The sequence below is a fragment of the Macaca nemestrina genome, chromosome 4 (assembly GCF_043159975.1).
Source record: "Macaca nemestrina isolate mMacNem1 chromosome 4, mMacNem.hap1, whole genome shotgun sequence".
Classification (NCBI taxonomy): Eukaryota; Metazoa; Chordata; class Mammalia; order Primates; family Cercopithecidae; genus Macaca; species Macaca nemestrina.
The window spans coordinates 72,067,459-72,080,625 of NC_092128.1; the positions used below are offsets into that span (position 1 = coordinate 72,067,459).

Here is a 13,167-nt window from a genome sequence, read left to right on the forward strand (position 1 = left end):
GCCTGGTTTAATTTTTTTTTTACCTTTTTTTGTAGAGATGGGGTCTTGCTATGTTGCCCAGGCTGTTCTCAAACTCTTGGCCTCAAGCAATCCTCCCACCTCAGCTTCCCAAAGTGCTAGGATTACAGGTGTGAGCCACTGGACCCCACCTACAAAGATCTTTAAGTTCAATATCTCATTTCCTGACTCTACCAGTATCTGAAGAATTAACTGGGCAGAAAAGTAAAACAGTCTAGCACCCTTTTAGGCTACAATATTAATACTGAAACAACATGGGACAATTTTTTAAAATTACGACCGTGTGGCAAAATTATCAACCTCTTAAGAAAGCAAAAAATATTCATATTTGCATTGGCAAATATACATATTTGTGTTATCATTTATTAAAGATTTCTCAGCTTTTCAAAAAGTTAAACATAATTCCTAGGTATATCCCAAAGGAGCTGAAAAGAGGAACTCAAACAGATATTTGTACACCAGTGTTCACTGTAGCATTATTCACAGCAGCCAAAAATGTGGAAACAACCCAAGTGTCCATCAACAGATGAATGGATAAACAAATGTGGTATATGCATTCAATGGAATAGTATTCAGCCATGAAAAGGAATAACGTTCTGATACATACAACACAGATGAGTCTTGAAAATATTATGTTAAATGAAATAAGTCAGATACATAAGACAAATGCATACTTCCACTTATATATGAAATATCTAGAATAAGTAAATTCATAGAGACACAATATACATTAGAGATTACCAGGGACTGGGGAAAGGAGTGGATGGGGAATTATTGTTTAATGGGTACCAAGTTTCTGTTTGGGGTGATGGAAAAGTTCTGGATATAGATAGTGATGATGTTGTACAATATTATGAATGTAATTAATGTCTCTGAATTATACACGTAAAAATGGCTAACATGGCATATTTTATGTTATATATAGTTTAACATAATAAAAAAAGACTTGTATCAAAAAGGAATACAACATTCTTATTACTTAGCTAAAGCAACTAGAAATCTTACAAAACATGTAAAAGAATTTTGATGTAACATATATATTTGAACTCACTAAATTCTCTCTAGGTTGTAACTTTAGAGATCTTGGAATTTTAGGGGTAACTTCCACTGGAGTTATCCTGACTACGGCATGCATTTCTATATTTAGTCTCTTCCTCAGGTCATCTGGAATCTGAAATTTAAAAATAAACAAAAATATAAATATATTCAAAGCTTGGTTAAGAAATATTTCATAGCATAAATATTGATATATTAGCTTCTATGAATTTAGGTGATATAACAGAAGCTATCATAATAACTCATAGTTGTCTCAGTCCATGCAGGCTGCTATATCAAAATATCCTCAACTGGGTGGTTAATAAATGACAGAAACTTATTTCTCACAGTTCTCTTTTATAACAGCACTAATCCCATTCATGAAGGCTTCACCTTCATGACCTAATCACTTCCCAAAGACCACACCTCCTAATACCATCACCTTGGGAGTTGGGATTTAAACATACGAATTTGAGTACACAAACATTCAGATATCAACAGTGTAACCAGATGGATGTTCAGATATTGTCACACCATGAACATTTCAATCTTCTCCCTACATTTCTTTCCTTTTCTTTACATAATCTTCAGAATTAGAGCTTTAAATGAATGTATTTGACTGTAACCACCAAACCCATCTTTTAAACTATGGTACATTTACATTCAAATTAAATGATATTTCTAATCTTGGAGAAGCCTTTATTTGTGAAAGCTGACAACCAGTGAAGAAGCTGGAATGGCCAAAACTAATCACAGACGATCTGCCTGATTGTCTGATTAAATTATTAAATCCAGACATAAACTTAATCTAAAAAGCAAAGAGTAAAATTTCTCCCACCCCCTAACGAAAATGTTCTAAACTTAGATTGTGGTGATGGTTGTACAACTAGCATAAATATACTAAAAATGACTGAATTGTACACTTTAAATTTTATCTCAGCTGGGCGCGGTGGCTCATGCCTGTAATTCCAGCACTTTGGGAGGCTGAGGTGGGCGGATCACAAGGTCAGGAGTTTGAGACCAGCATGGCCAACATGGTGAAACCTCGTCTCTACTAAAACTATAAAAATTAGCCGGGCGTCGTGGTGGGAGCCTGTATCCCAGCTACTCTGAGGCAGGAGAATCACTTGAACCTGGAAGGTGGGGCTTGCAGTGAGTGGAGATCACGCCACCACACTCCAGCCTGGGTGACAGAGCGAGACTCCATCTCAAAAACAAAAAACAAAACAAAACAAAAAAAACCCATATATATATATCTCAATAATGATGTTAAAAATTTCTCTCAACTTCTCAAATATATGTAAGCACTGAAAGACATAAAGACAACTTTATTAACTTCTTTTTTTTTTTTTTTTTTGAGACGGAGTCTCGCTCTGCTGCCCAGGCTGGAGTGCAATGGCCGGATCTCAGCTCACTGCAAGCTCCGCCTCCTGGGTTCACGCCATTCTCCTGCCTCAGCCTCCCGAGTAGTTGGGACTACAGGCGGCCGCCACCTCGCCCGGCTAGTTTTTGTATTTTTTAGTAGAGACGGGGTTTCACGGTGTTAGCCAGGATGGTCTCGATCTCCTGACCTCGTGATCCGCCCGTCTCGGCCTCCCAAAGTGCTGGGATTACAGGCTTGAGCCACCGTGCCCGGCCAACTTTATTAACTTCTAAAGAGCATGTGCAGACATATTAATGGTAGACAAAAGCATAAATAAAAACTCTAAGGTACATATTCTGACTTAAAAAGAATTTAACAATCAAGTTTCCTGTTTTTGTTTTTTTAAATCACTATGCTTCACAGGGTAATAAAGGTTCAAGTTAACATGAATTTGTTAGTTGTATCACCAAGTGATCAATTTTGATCTCTCAAGCCAAGTCCATTTTAGTATCTGATTTCACCTACTGTGACTTCTCATTGTCCATGGCTCTTCAACCTTCAGTGAACTGGGAAGGGCTGAGTCCTTACTGCTATCTTAATCACAGGACTTTACCATCAGCACTTCTCCCTCTTCTCACCATATAATTTCAAGGAAATAAAAGGATATTCCCATCTAATGACAGAACCAGCTAAATCATAAGCTCAGTGTTAGACATTTTGAATTTGAGAATGCAGTGGGATCTCCTGAACGGACAGTTTAAAGCTAACAGAAAAAATGATCTGAGGCCAGGCACAGTGGCTCACGCCTATAATCCCAGCACTTTGGGAGACTGAGGCAGGTGGACCACTTGAGACCAGGAGTTCAAGACCAGCCTGGCCAACACGGTGAAACCTCATCCCTACTAAAAATACAAAAATTAGCCAGGAGTGGTGGCGCACACTTGTAGTCCCAGCTACTCCGGAGGCTGAGGCAGGAGAATCACTTGAACCTGGGAGGTGGAGGTTGCAGTGAGTGGAGACGATGCCACTGTACTCCAGCCAGGGCAACAAAGCAAGCCTCTGACTAGAAAAGAAAAAAATGGTCTGGAGCTTTAGAAAATGATGTAGGCTTGAGCAGTGGCTCAAGCCTGTAATCCCAGCACTTTGGGAGGCTGAGGCAGGCAGATCACCTGAGGTCAGGAGTTCGAGACCAGCCTGGCTAACATGGTGAAACCCTGTTTCTACTAAAAATACAAAAGATTAGCCAGGCATGGTGGTGCATGCCTGTAGTCCCAGCTACTCAGGAGGCTGAGGCAGGAGAACCACTTGAACCCGGGAGGCGGAGGCTGCAGTGAGCCAGATCACGCCACTGCACTCCAGCTTGGGCAACAAGAATGAAACTCCATCTAAGGAAAAAAAAAAAAAAAAGAAAAGAAAAGAAAAGAAAATGATGTAGGCCAAAGAGATTAATGCTTTGTCAGTTATTTGCATAAAGGTCACAGGTAAAACTGTTGGAGAAAAAAAAAAAATCTACAAAAGGAGACAACCTTCCCTTTCTATTTTATTCCCTTTCCTAACAGGTTCCTCTCTTTATCACTATGAAGTCTTACTTTACAGTGGTTCAAATTTAGGTTCAAATAAATGGACTAGTGACTTACGTCATATAAAGGTAGCTTTAATATTTGTGGCCAGGATGAGGGGCTGGAACACTAGTTGCCATGTCTACTTCCTCTGTGTTATACACAAATTAAAGAGCAGACACCAGCAGGGTAAGCAGCTTCTGGATGCATTCCAATCCAGGTGCCACCACATGCAGCAGGAAGGTTACCTCATGCCATGGATTTCTCCCTATACTGGCCCTTTTCCCTAAGTATTAACAAGTTGCTTTTGGTAACTGGGGAACAAATCTGCAAGCATTAAAGGTGGGAGGCTTTGTAGGGCACTCCATGCTGATGAACCCCCAAGTCAATCTGCCTAGGTTTGAATCGACACTTACTAACTATGCAATCTCAGGCAAGTAATTTTGACCTCTCTGGGCCTGAACCTACCTAAGCTTGTACCTATTCAAGCTTACTTGGCCAGAAAATACACAATCTTTATCCATACAAGGACTTTACTGCAAAGTGTAAATGTGTCCCCCGAAGCTTTAGGCACTGTGTTTCTTTTTAATTGATTTTCAATTTATATATGAAATACTATTCTAATTCATAATTTGGGGATGTTTAAGCCACATAAAATTTCTCCCAAGTTATAAAATGTATACTAACCCAGACTTTCCCAAGATGGAGAACTTCTACGTTTTTGGTGTATTTGATGGCATTCTTCAATTCTTCAAGTCCATTCCAGACTACTTGTAGCACACAGGCCTTCTCATCTTCTTCACTACGATCTGACCTCGTTTTTTTTTGATCTAGTGGCTCTGACATCTGCTTCTCTTTTTCAGGTGATAAGACATTTTGTTTTGTTTTACTTTGCTGTTGCTTTGGAGAAAGTAGCTTAACTAGCTTTCCATATGTCACAGTAAAGCTGGGCTCTACATCAAAATATTCCTGGTCCCAAGGAAATACATGAATGGCACAGTGTTTATGAAAAACAGAGGTTGCTGACGCATTATATATACTAGGAGGTTGAGATTTGCATACTCTGAAAATATTGTCTAGAGGAACAACCTTTGACTGCATATTTTTGAACGCATTGATTTCAGTTAAACCCCAGGATGTCTCTTGTTTCTTCTCAGATCGAAAGGAAAAAATGTTTCCTATCATAGTCCATAAACTTGCTACTGATGATGAGTCAACTGGAATCTCTGACTCGTTTTCGTTAGATTCAGTGATTCCCACAGCATTTGACTGAGGTTGCTTGGTTTGAAGTTCTTTCATCATGCCTTTCTGGTCTCTTCCATAACTAGGAAGTGTTTTATATTCAGCATCAGCTTTTGAAAATGTATTCTCTTTGGTTTGGCGTGTCTTTGGCTGAATAAGGAGTTTGGTGTCAGTTTCCAGCCTTCCATAAGAGGCAGTTGGTATTAGCGCAACTGTGTTGAAAATAAAGCTTATTAGTGCACATTCATTTCTACTTTGGACTCAATGCTATAGTGTAGAATATGACAGCAAATATTACAATAGCACCTACCGATTTGGATAAATATGTACGTTTGTTGATCAACCCAAACAGGAAAAATGGCTTTTGGAAAAACTATTCGAATTTGATCTAGAAGATGCTGTTCAAGGGAAACAGCATGCAGCTCCTAGAACCAATAAACAAAAAGATCAACTCACTTTACATTTTGTCCATTCCATGTCTAGTAGGAAAAATCTCAATTCATTTTTAAAAAACAAATTTTAATGTGCATATTTAATATATACAACATGATGTTATGAGCTACATATAGATAGTAAAATGGTTACTATAGTGAAGTAAATTAACATATACATCACCTCACAGTTACCCACTTTTTTGTTTTTGTGGTAAGAGTAGTTAAAATCTACTCATTTAACAATTTTATTACCTATAGTCATCAGGTTGTACATTAGATCTCTATCAATTTATTCTTTTTTTTTATTTGAGACAAGGTCTCACTCTGTTGTCCAAATTGGAGTACAATGGCATGATCTTGACTCACTGCAGCCTTGACTTTCTGGGCTCAAGCAATCCTCCTGCCTCAGCCTCCCAAGCAGCTGGGACTAAAGGCATGCACTACCATGCCCAGCTAATTTTTGTATTTTTAGTAGAGATGGGGTTTCACCATGTTGCCCAGCCTGGTCTTGAACTCCTGGTCTCAAGCAATCCACCTGCCTTGGCCTCCCAAAGTCCTGGGATTATAGGCATGAGCTACTGTGCCTGGCCCCAATTCATTCTTATAATTCAAAACCAACTCAGAATATATAATAAAGCTTAGAGAAGAGAAATCTAAAGACATTGATATTGTGAAGTAATTTAACCTTAAATGAGAGAGTTCTTATTTGGTTTTCTTTACCAGTATCTCCCAATCATCTGCCGAGAGGGGTTCCACCTCAACTTGTTGACAAGATACCACGTGGGAACATGGCTTGAGAAATACCTAGAAAAAATTAAAAATTTAAAACTACTTTAAAAAAACTTTTCTGTGTCATATACTAGAAAATAAAAAGCTATCTTCTTACCATTTTAGGTAAGTAGATGTGTGTGTGTGTTTTGGAGGGGGGTGTATATGTAGTCTATGTAGTCTTTCTGTTTTGAGAGATGGGGACTGGCTCTGTCACCCATGTTGGAGTGCAGTGGTACAATCAGAGCTTACTGCAGCCTGGAAACCCTGGGCTCAAGCAATCCTCCCGCCTCAGCCTCCTGAGTAGCTGGGAAAACAGGTGCAAGCCACTATGCCTGGCTATATGTGTAGTCTTTCATGTGACAAATATTTATTGAGTACTTATTCTTATCCAGGACTTGATATACTCAGCATTTTAGGAAAAACTGTTTCATAACTAATTACAGAATGAAGAAAAATACATCTCAGCACGACACATTTTTCAAAAATGAAAGTAATCACTAAAATGTAAAAATGTAAGTAAAAAATATAAGAAGAAATGACTATATCATCAAGTTATGGCTTGATCTAATATGTAAATATTCTCATTATTTCTAGAAGTTTTGCAACAGCCATGCTGCTTCAAGAAAAGTGAAAAACACACTGAAATAGACATTGGAGACAAATATTTAGAAGTATAATCCTTCACAGCTAAAAGTTAAGTAAAACAAATAATACCCTCTCATTATAGTTTAAATATATAAAACACAAGTATGTCTATAAGCTGGAGCCACCATCTTACTTCCTTTCCCCTTCTATAGGCATTTCCAAGGATTAAAGGAGTAAAATCCAAAGCCTCTGCATGTTAAATACTCTAGATAACCAACTCTTCCTCTCTGCTTTTGTGGACTGGAGCAGAATTTCCCTGAGTGCCTCACCCCCACACTCCTCAGTAAATTTCTCTACAATATCTCCCTTACTGAAAAGGATGATTCTGAGCAAGCACAAAGCAGCTCCTGCCCACCAAGAAGCTAGAGACTCAGTTTCTTAGTGACATTGCTGCAATAAGGAATCTAAAAAAAATCAGGTAAAGTCACTTCAAAGCAAATGGGAGTTAAAAACAAGTAGGATTCTTCAGAGACTAATTAAGACTTGAAAATCAGGAAGTTGATGCCCATAGGGAAGTGCCGGGTATTCAGAGGGCAGAACTGTAACTTGCTAAGCAATCCTGGGTGAAATATTCCATCTCCTTGTATTGTAGAACAAAGCACCAAAGTTAATGATTTCTAAGGTCCATCTGGTGCTAAAATTTTAAGATTCTAGCAACAATTTAGAGTATGCAAGGGACTAGTGCTAGGTTTATAGATTTCTCATGAGTAGTCTCTTCTCATCAAAAACACGCATAAACAAAATTAGTCTGTGCTTAAAACAAGTTAAAAAGACTTGGCACTCTCGTGTATTGTCATGGGAAATTGGTAATAGAGAGCAGTGTAGCCCCATCTATATACGTTTTAAATGTATAGCACCCTTAGCTATTCTGTTTTTAAACGTTTCAGTCCACATATATATCTGATTCTGAGAAAGCACAAAGCAGGTCCTGCCCCCTAAGAAGCTAAGGACTCCTGGGCTAGTCAGTCCACTTTCTGTTCCTATCAGTGATTCTTCAGGAGATAGTGTCTTAGTGGCAGGGCTACAGCAGAGGATCATAAAGACACAGAGAGTGAGAGACAAAGAGAGACATGTTAAATGCACATTGCTTGTAATACATGGAAAGGTATCTGAAATATTTTGTGGGATAATAATTGCAGAAAATATGAACGATCTCATTCTTCCAATCCTAAAGGTCTACTGAGATCCCCCAAAACAGTAGACATTCATTCTGAGGATGGGACTGGAGAAAGGTAAAAACTTATTTTTTACTTTCAATGGTAAAATAGTTATAATGAATACATATTATTACTACATCTTCTTCTTTTAAGAGACAGGGTCTTGCTGTTGCCCCCGGCTGGAGTGCATAATCATAGGTCACTCAAATTCATGGGCTCAAGCATTCCTCCTACCTCAGTCTGCTGAGTAGCTGGGACTACAAGCATGCGCTACCATGCCCAGCTAATTTTTTTATTTTTTTGTAGAGAGAGGGTCTTGCTATGTTGCCTAGCCAGGCTAATCTTGAACTCGTGGCCTCAAGTGGTCCTCCCACCTTGGCCTTCCAAAGCACTGGGATTACAGGTATAAGCCACTGAGCCCAGCCTCATATTATTCCTACAGTTTAGAAAATGTTTAAAGGAATAACTTGATAAACATAAGAAAACAAAAAATAGACATGTTTTAAGCTTTCAGGTTTATAATCTAAGCATATTAAACTCATAAGGGAAGACAAAAATGGAAAAATAATAACCCTCTGTTGTAGAACTTTTTATTTTTTATTTTTTTCAAGACATTGTTTCACTCTTGTTACCCAGCTGAAGTGCAGCAGTGCAATCTCAGTTCACTGCAACCTACGCCTCCCAGGTTCAAGCAATTCTCCTGCCTCAGCCTCCCAAGTAGCTGGGATTACAGGTGCCTGCTACCATGCCCAGCTAATTTTTGAATTTTTAGTAGAGATGGGGGGCTTCACCATGTTGGCCAGGCTGGTCTCCAACTCCTGACCTCAAGTTATCCGCCCACCTTGGCCTCCCAAAGTGCTGGAATTATAGGTGTGCGCCACCGCACCCAGCTGAATTTTTTAATCAAGTGAGACCATGGAAGTTTATAAAATATATCAGAAACGAAGTTCAATAATAGTAAGCAGAACCTAGTAATTCAAAAGGAAAAATAATTTCACGAAACCAAAATTAGGGAATGTGGAAAATGAGTTAAATAGTAGAATAAGAAGCAAGTAGAGAGTATGGTAAAATACAAGATAATGACCTAAAAACAGTATAGTCAGCTTCAATAGCCTAGACTAGTTACATAATAGCATACAAATTAGGTGTCATCTCACCTCCTTTAACAAAAAATGTAAACTTTTAATTTTATTTCTATTGCTATATTATGTGACATTAGAAGAAAGTTATTGCCATCACATGTGCTTACCTGTCCCCCATTTGAGAGTCCAAGTTTTTGACCAACTTGTCTGTTAATTTCAGCCACATTTTCACCTTGATCACTAAAATGCCTGCCTTCCACCCAGCTCAAGAATGCAGGCTGCTGACTCCAGACCACTTCTATAGCTTGATTCTATTCATATAAGAAATGAGAGGAAAAAAGGTTTTCATATACATTTTTCTGGATTCACATGAAAATAAACTATTATTTCAATTCACACATACAAAAAGAGTTCTATAGATAGTTCTCTGTTATCTACATTTGTTGTAGCATTTAAAAATCTATAATCATTTCCAACATCCAATGCTGGTGATGCTAATGAAGCCAATACCCTTATATTCTTATGGCAGTGTTATAAATTTAATCAACCCTTTCAGAATTCAAAATGGCAGCAGTCAGTCAATACACTTACATAGCAGTTGAGCCACATATAATTATTTGAGCATTTATTCCCAATTAATTATTCAAAGAAAAAAGAAACTACAGCAAAAGCTATGTGTGCAGTATTTTCTATAATAGTAAACACTTGAGACTGTCTTAAATGTCTATCAATAGGGAAACTATTAAATAAGCTATAAATTTACTAGTTTAACATAAGTTAATAAGTAGAAACATATATCATCTTTAAAAATGTAGCAATATAGTTTTAGAATTATGAAACACCAACCAGATGGAGTATGCAATCCATATTTACTTATTTATTGGAATAACAATAAATGCATGTGGCAAAAGCACAAGATGTACAAAAGGGTAAAATGTAAGGGTAAAATGTGAAGCCATGTCCCTGTTCTCAGAGGTAATTACTGCTGTTTCTTCTGTACCCTTCCAGAAACATTATATTATGCAGCCTCTTAATAATTTTAAGGGCTCATATAACTATGGGAATATAGGTTTTAAACAAAGCAAAATATAACATTTATTCTCATTAAAAGAGCAATTACATAAAACCTGTGTTTGTGGCCAAGGACCAAAAAAGGGTTTTCTATGATTAAACAATTACAAACTCATTATAGAGACCTTGGAAAATATATAAACTTGGAAGGAAACAAATGAACTACTGATATTCTCTCCACAAAAAAGACAACCATGTGAACAATTTGGTCTATTTCTTGTTAATCCTTTTTTCTATATGCAAGTTTTTCATATAGTTGTGTTCATATAGGCACAATTTAATATCCTTTTCCCCTACTTATATTGCATCATAAGCATTTTCAAACTTTTTTTTTTTTTTTTTTTGAGACAGGATTTTGCTCTGTTGCCCAGGCTGGAGTGCAGTGGCACAATCATAGGTCACTGTAACTTGAAACTCCTGGGCTCTAGCAATCCTCTCACCTCAGGCTCCTGAGTAGCTAGGAATATAGGCATACACCACCACACCTAGCTAATTTTTTTTTTTCTATAGAGATGGGATCTCACTATGTTGCTTAGGCTGGTCTTAAGCTCCTGGCCTCAAGTGATCCTCCCACCTCGGCCTCCCAAACTGTCGGGGGCTTGAGCCACCATGCCCAGCCACATATATCATTTATAAAATAAAAAGAATTTTATTAATATGTATCAATAATAAATTTGAAAAACCAGCCAGGTGTGGTGGCATACACCTGTGGTCCCATCTACTTGGGAAGCCAAGGTGGGAGGATCACTTGAGTCAGGAAGGTTGAGGCTACAGTGAGTCATGATAGTGCCATTACACTCCAGCGTGGGCAACAGAGTAAGAACCCATCACACACACAAAAAGACTTATTATATCAGGAAGCTTCAGTGTTATTAATTTATTTATATCAAAATAAATTCATTAAGTTAAAAATATTAGGCCAGGCGCAGTGGCTCACATGTGTAATCTTTATACTTTGGGAGGCTAAGACAGGAGGACTGTTTGAGCCCAGAAGTCCAAAGCCAGCCTGGGCAACATGGCAAGATCTACATCTCTACAGAACATTTTTCATTAATTTAAAATATCAAATTCTTTCATTTACATGGAATTTTTTTTCCTGAGACAGGATCTCACTGTGTTGCCCAGGCTCGAGTGCAGTGGCACAATCACAGCTCACTGCAGCCTCAACCTCCTGGGCTCAAGTGATCTTCCCACCTCAGTCCTCAATCTCTCAAAGTGCTGGGATTACAGGCATGAGCCAACACGCCCAGTCTTTATGTTTCTTGCGTTTTCTTTTTTTTTTTTTTTTTTTGAGACGGAGTCTCGCTGTGTCACCCAGGCTGGAAGGCAGTGGTGCAATCTCGGCTCACTGCAACCTCCGCCTTCCAGATTTGAGCAATTCTCCTGCCTCAGCCTCCCAAGTAGCTGGGACTACAGGCCCCCACCACCATGCCCAACTAATTTTTGTATTTTTAGTAGAGACGGGCTTTCACCATGTTGGCCAGGCTGGTCTCAAACTCCTGACCTCAGGTGAAATGCCCACCTCTGCCTCCTACAGTACTGGGATTACAGGTATGAGCCACCGCAGCCAGTTTATGTTTCTTTATATGAGACAAATTTCAAACAATGTTGGAGTCACTTCTGGGACAATATCACGTACTGGAAATTAAACACATTATTACACTTTTATATTTAAGAAAGCCATCATCATGTATCACTTAGTTGTGTAATTTTTCTCACAATTCTCACAAAACAGTCCAACTGTTCTGGCTGACAAATTCTTTCAACTGAGTGTATTTTGCCTAGCTTTGGAATCAAAAGTCTTCAGTTACTATGTCAGCTGTAACTGTGTGAGCTATTACAAGAATGAAGGTGATCAAGTCCCAGATACTTTCTGTGGGTTTTCATCAGAGTCAGCAATACATAATCCAGATCAATTCTACTTCATATGAAGAAACTTAAGAGATGGAAATACGAGAGATGCCCTGAAATATATCAAAAAAAAGGAAACTCTACCAGCTCACTGAAAAAAAGGAGAAATGAACATTATTGAGGAGGAAAAATACTTCTAATTATTTATTTGGTCAAAAAGGAGTAACCAGCTCCATAAAGTCATAATATGTCCTCAGTTAGATTTAGCAAACTTTGCACACCAATGTTCTAATTTTTATGTCAAAATACTTCACTTGAACCACAGAGCCCTGGCTATTCAGGCAAAGAGAAGAAAGAGACAGCTAGAAAGGAGCCTCTTTCCCAGGAGTCAAATCAAATCAATTAATTGACCTTCTTTGACCCAAACTGAGGTATCAGTATTACCAGGAAATCTGCAGGTAAAACCATCCGTCAGAATGCCTTAGGAATGTCCAGGTCCAAAGCCTGGGGTATCTCTTGCTAACACAAGGGAAATGAAAATTGTGTGGCCATATCCGAACGGTGATTTAGGTTCGTTTGCATTCACTGTGTATATGAATCCTCTCTCTCTGTTGCAATCACATCAAGTTCTGAGTACAGAGAAGGTAACTTAGCTGAAGCAGTGGTCTCAACCAGAGGTGATTTTGTCCTTCAGTAGGCATCTGACAATGTCTGAAGACCTTTCTGGTTGTCACAAATAGGGGGAGGCAGTACAGGCATCTACTGGATAGAGACCAAGGGTGCTGTTAAACATTTAAAATGTACAGGAGAGCCCCCAAAACAAAAAATTATCCAGCTCAAAATGTCAACAGTGCCAAGGTTGAGAAATCCTGACTTCAAGCATCTACTGGGGAGTCAGTCCTGAAATAATGACTTGAGTAAACAAGAGAATACAATACT

The 13,167-nt window shown here is 38.4% G+C and overlaps 1 protein-coding gene across 7 annotated transcripts in view; it reads right to left on the reverse strand.

Annotated features, from left to right (window-relative positions):
- Positions 1-13,167, reverse strand: part of LOC105475495 (peroxisomal biogenesis factor 1) — a 42,953-nt gene that overhangs the window by 26,682 nt on the left and 3,104 nt on the right. For 4 of the 7 annotated variants that reach the window (XR_983394.2, XM_011730806.2, XM_011730809.3 and 1 more), the window contains exons 2-6: positions 9,474-9,617; positions 6,372-6,455; positions 5,528-5,642; positions 4,663-5,429; positions 1,070-1,189 (exon numbers count right to left, since the gene is read on the reverse strand). Coding sequence is in view for 6 of the 7 variants with exons in the window: in XM_011730806.2 (XP_011729108.2) it covers positions 1,070-1,189; positions 4,663-5,429; positions 5,528-5,642; positions 6,372-6,455; positions 9,474-9,617 (1,230 nt within the window). In the remaining variant the exon portion in view is untranslated. Of the gene's footprint in view, positions 1-1,069; positions 1,190-4,662; positions 5,430-5,527; positions 5,643-6,336; positions 6,456-9,473; positions 9,618-12,672; positions 12,991-13,167 lie in introns of all 7 variants that reach the window. The other 3 variants (XM_011730808.3, XM_011730807.2, XM_011730810.3) reach the window with 3 other exon arrangements.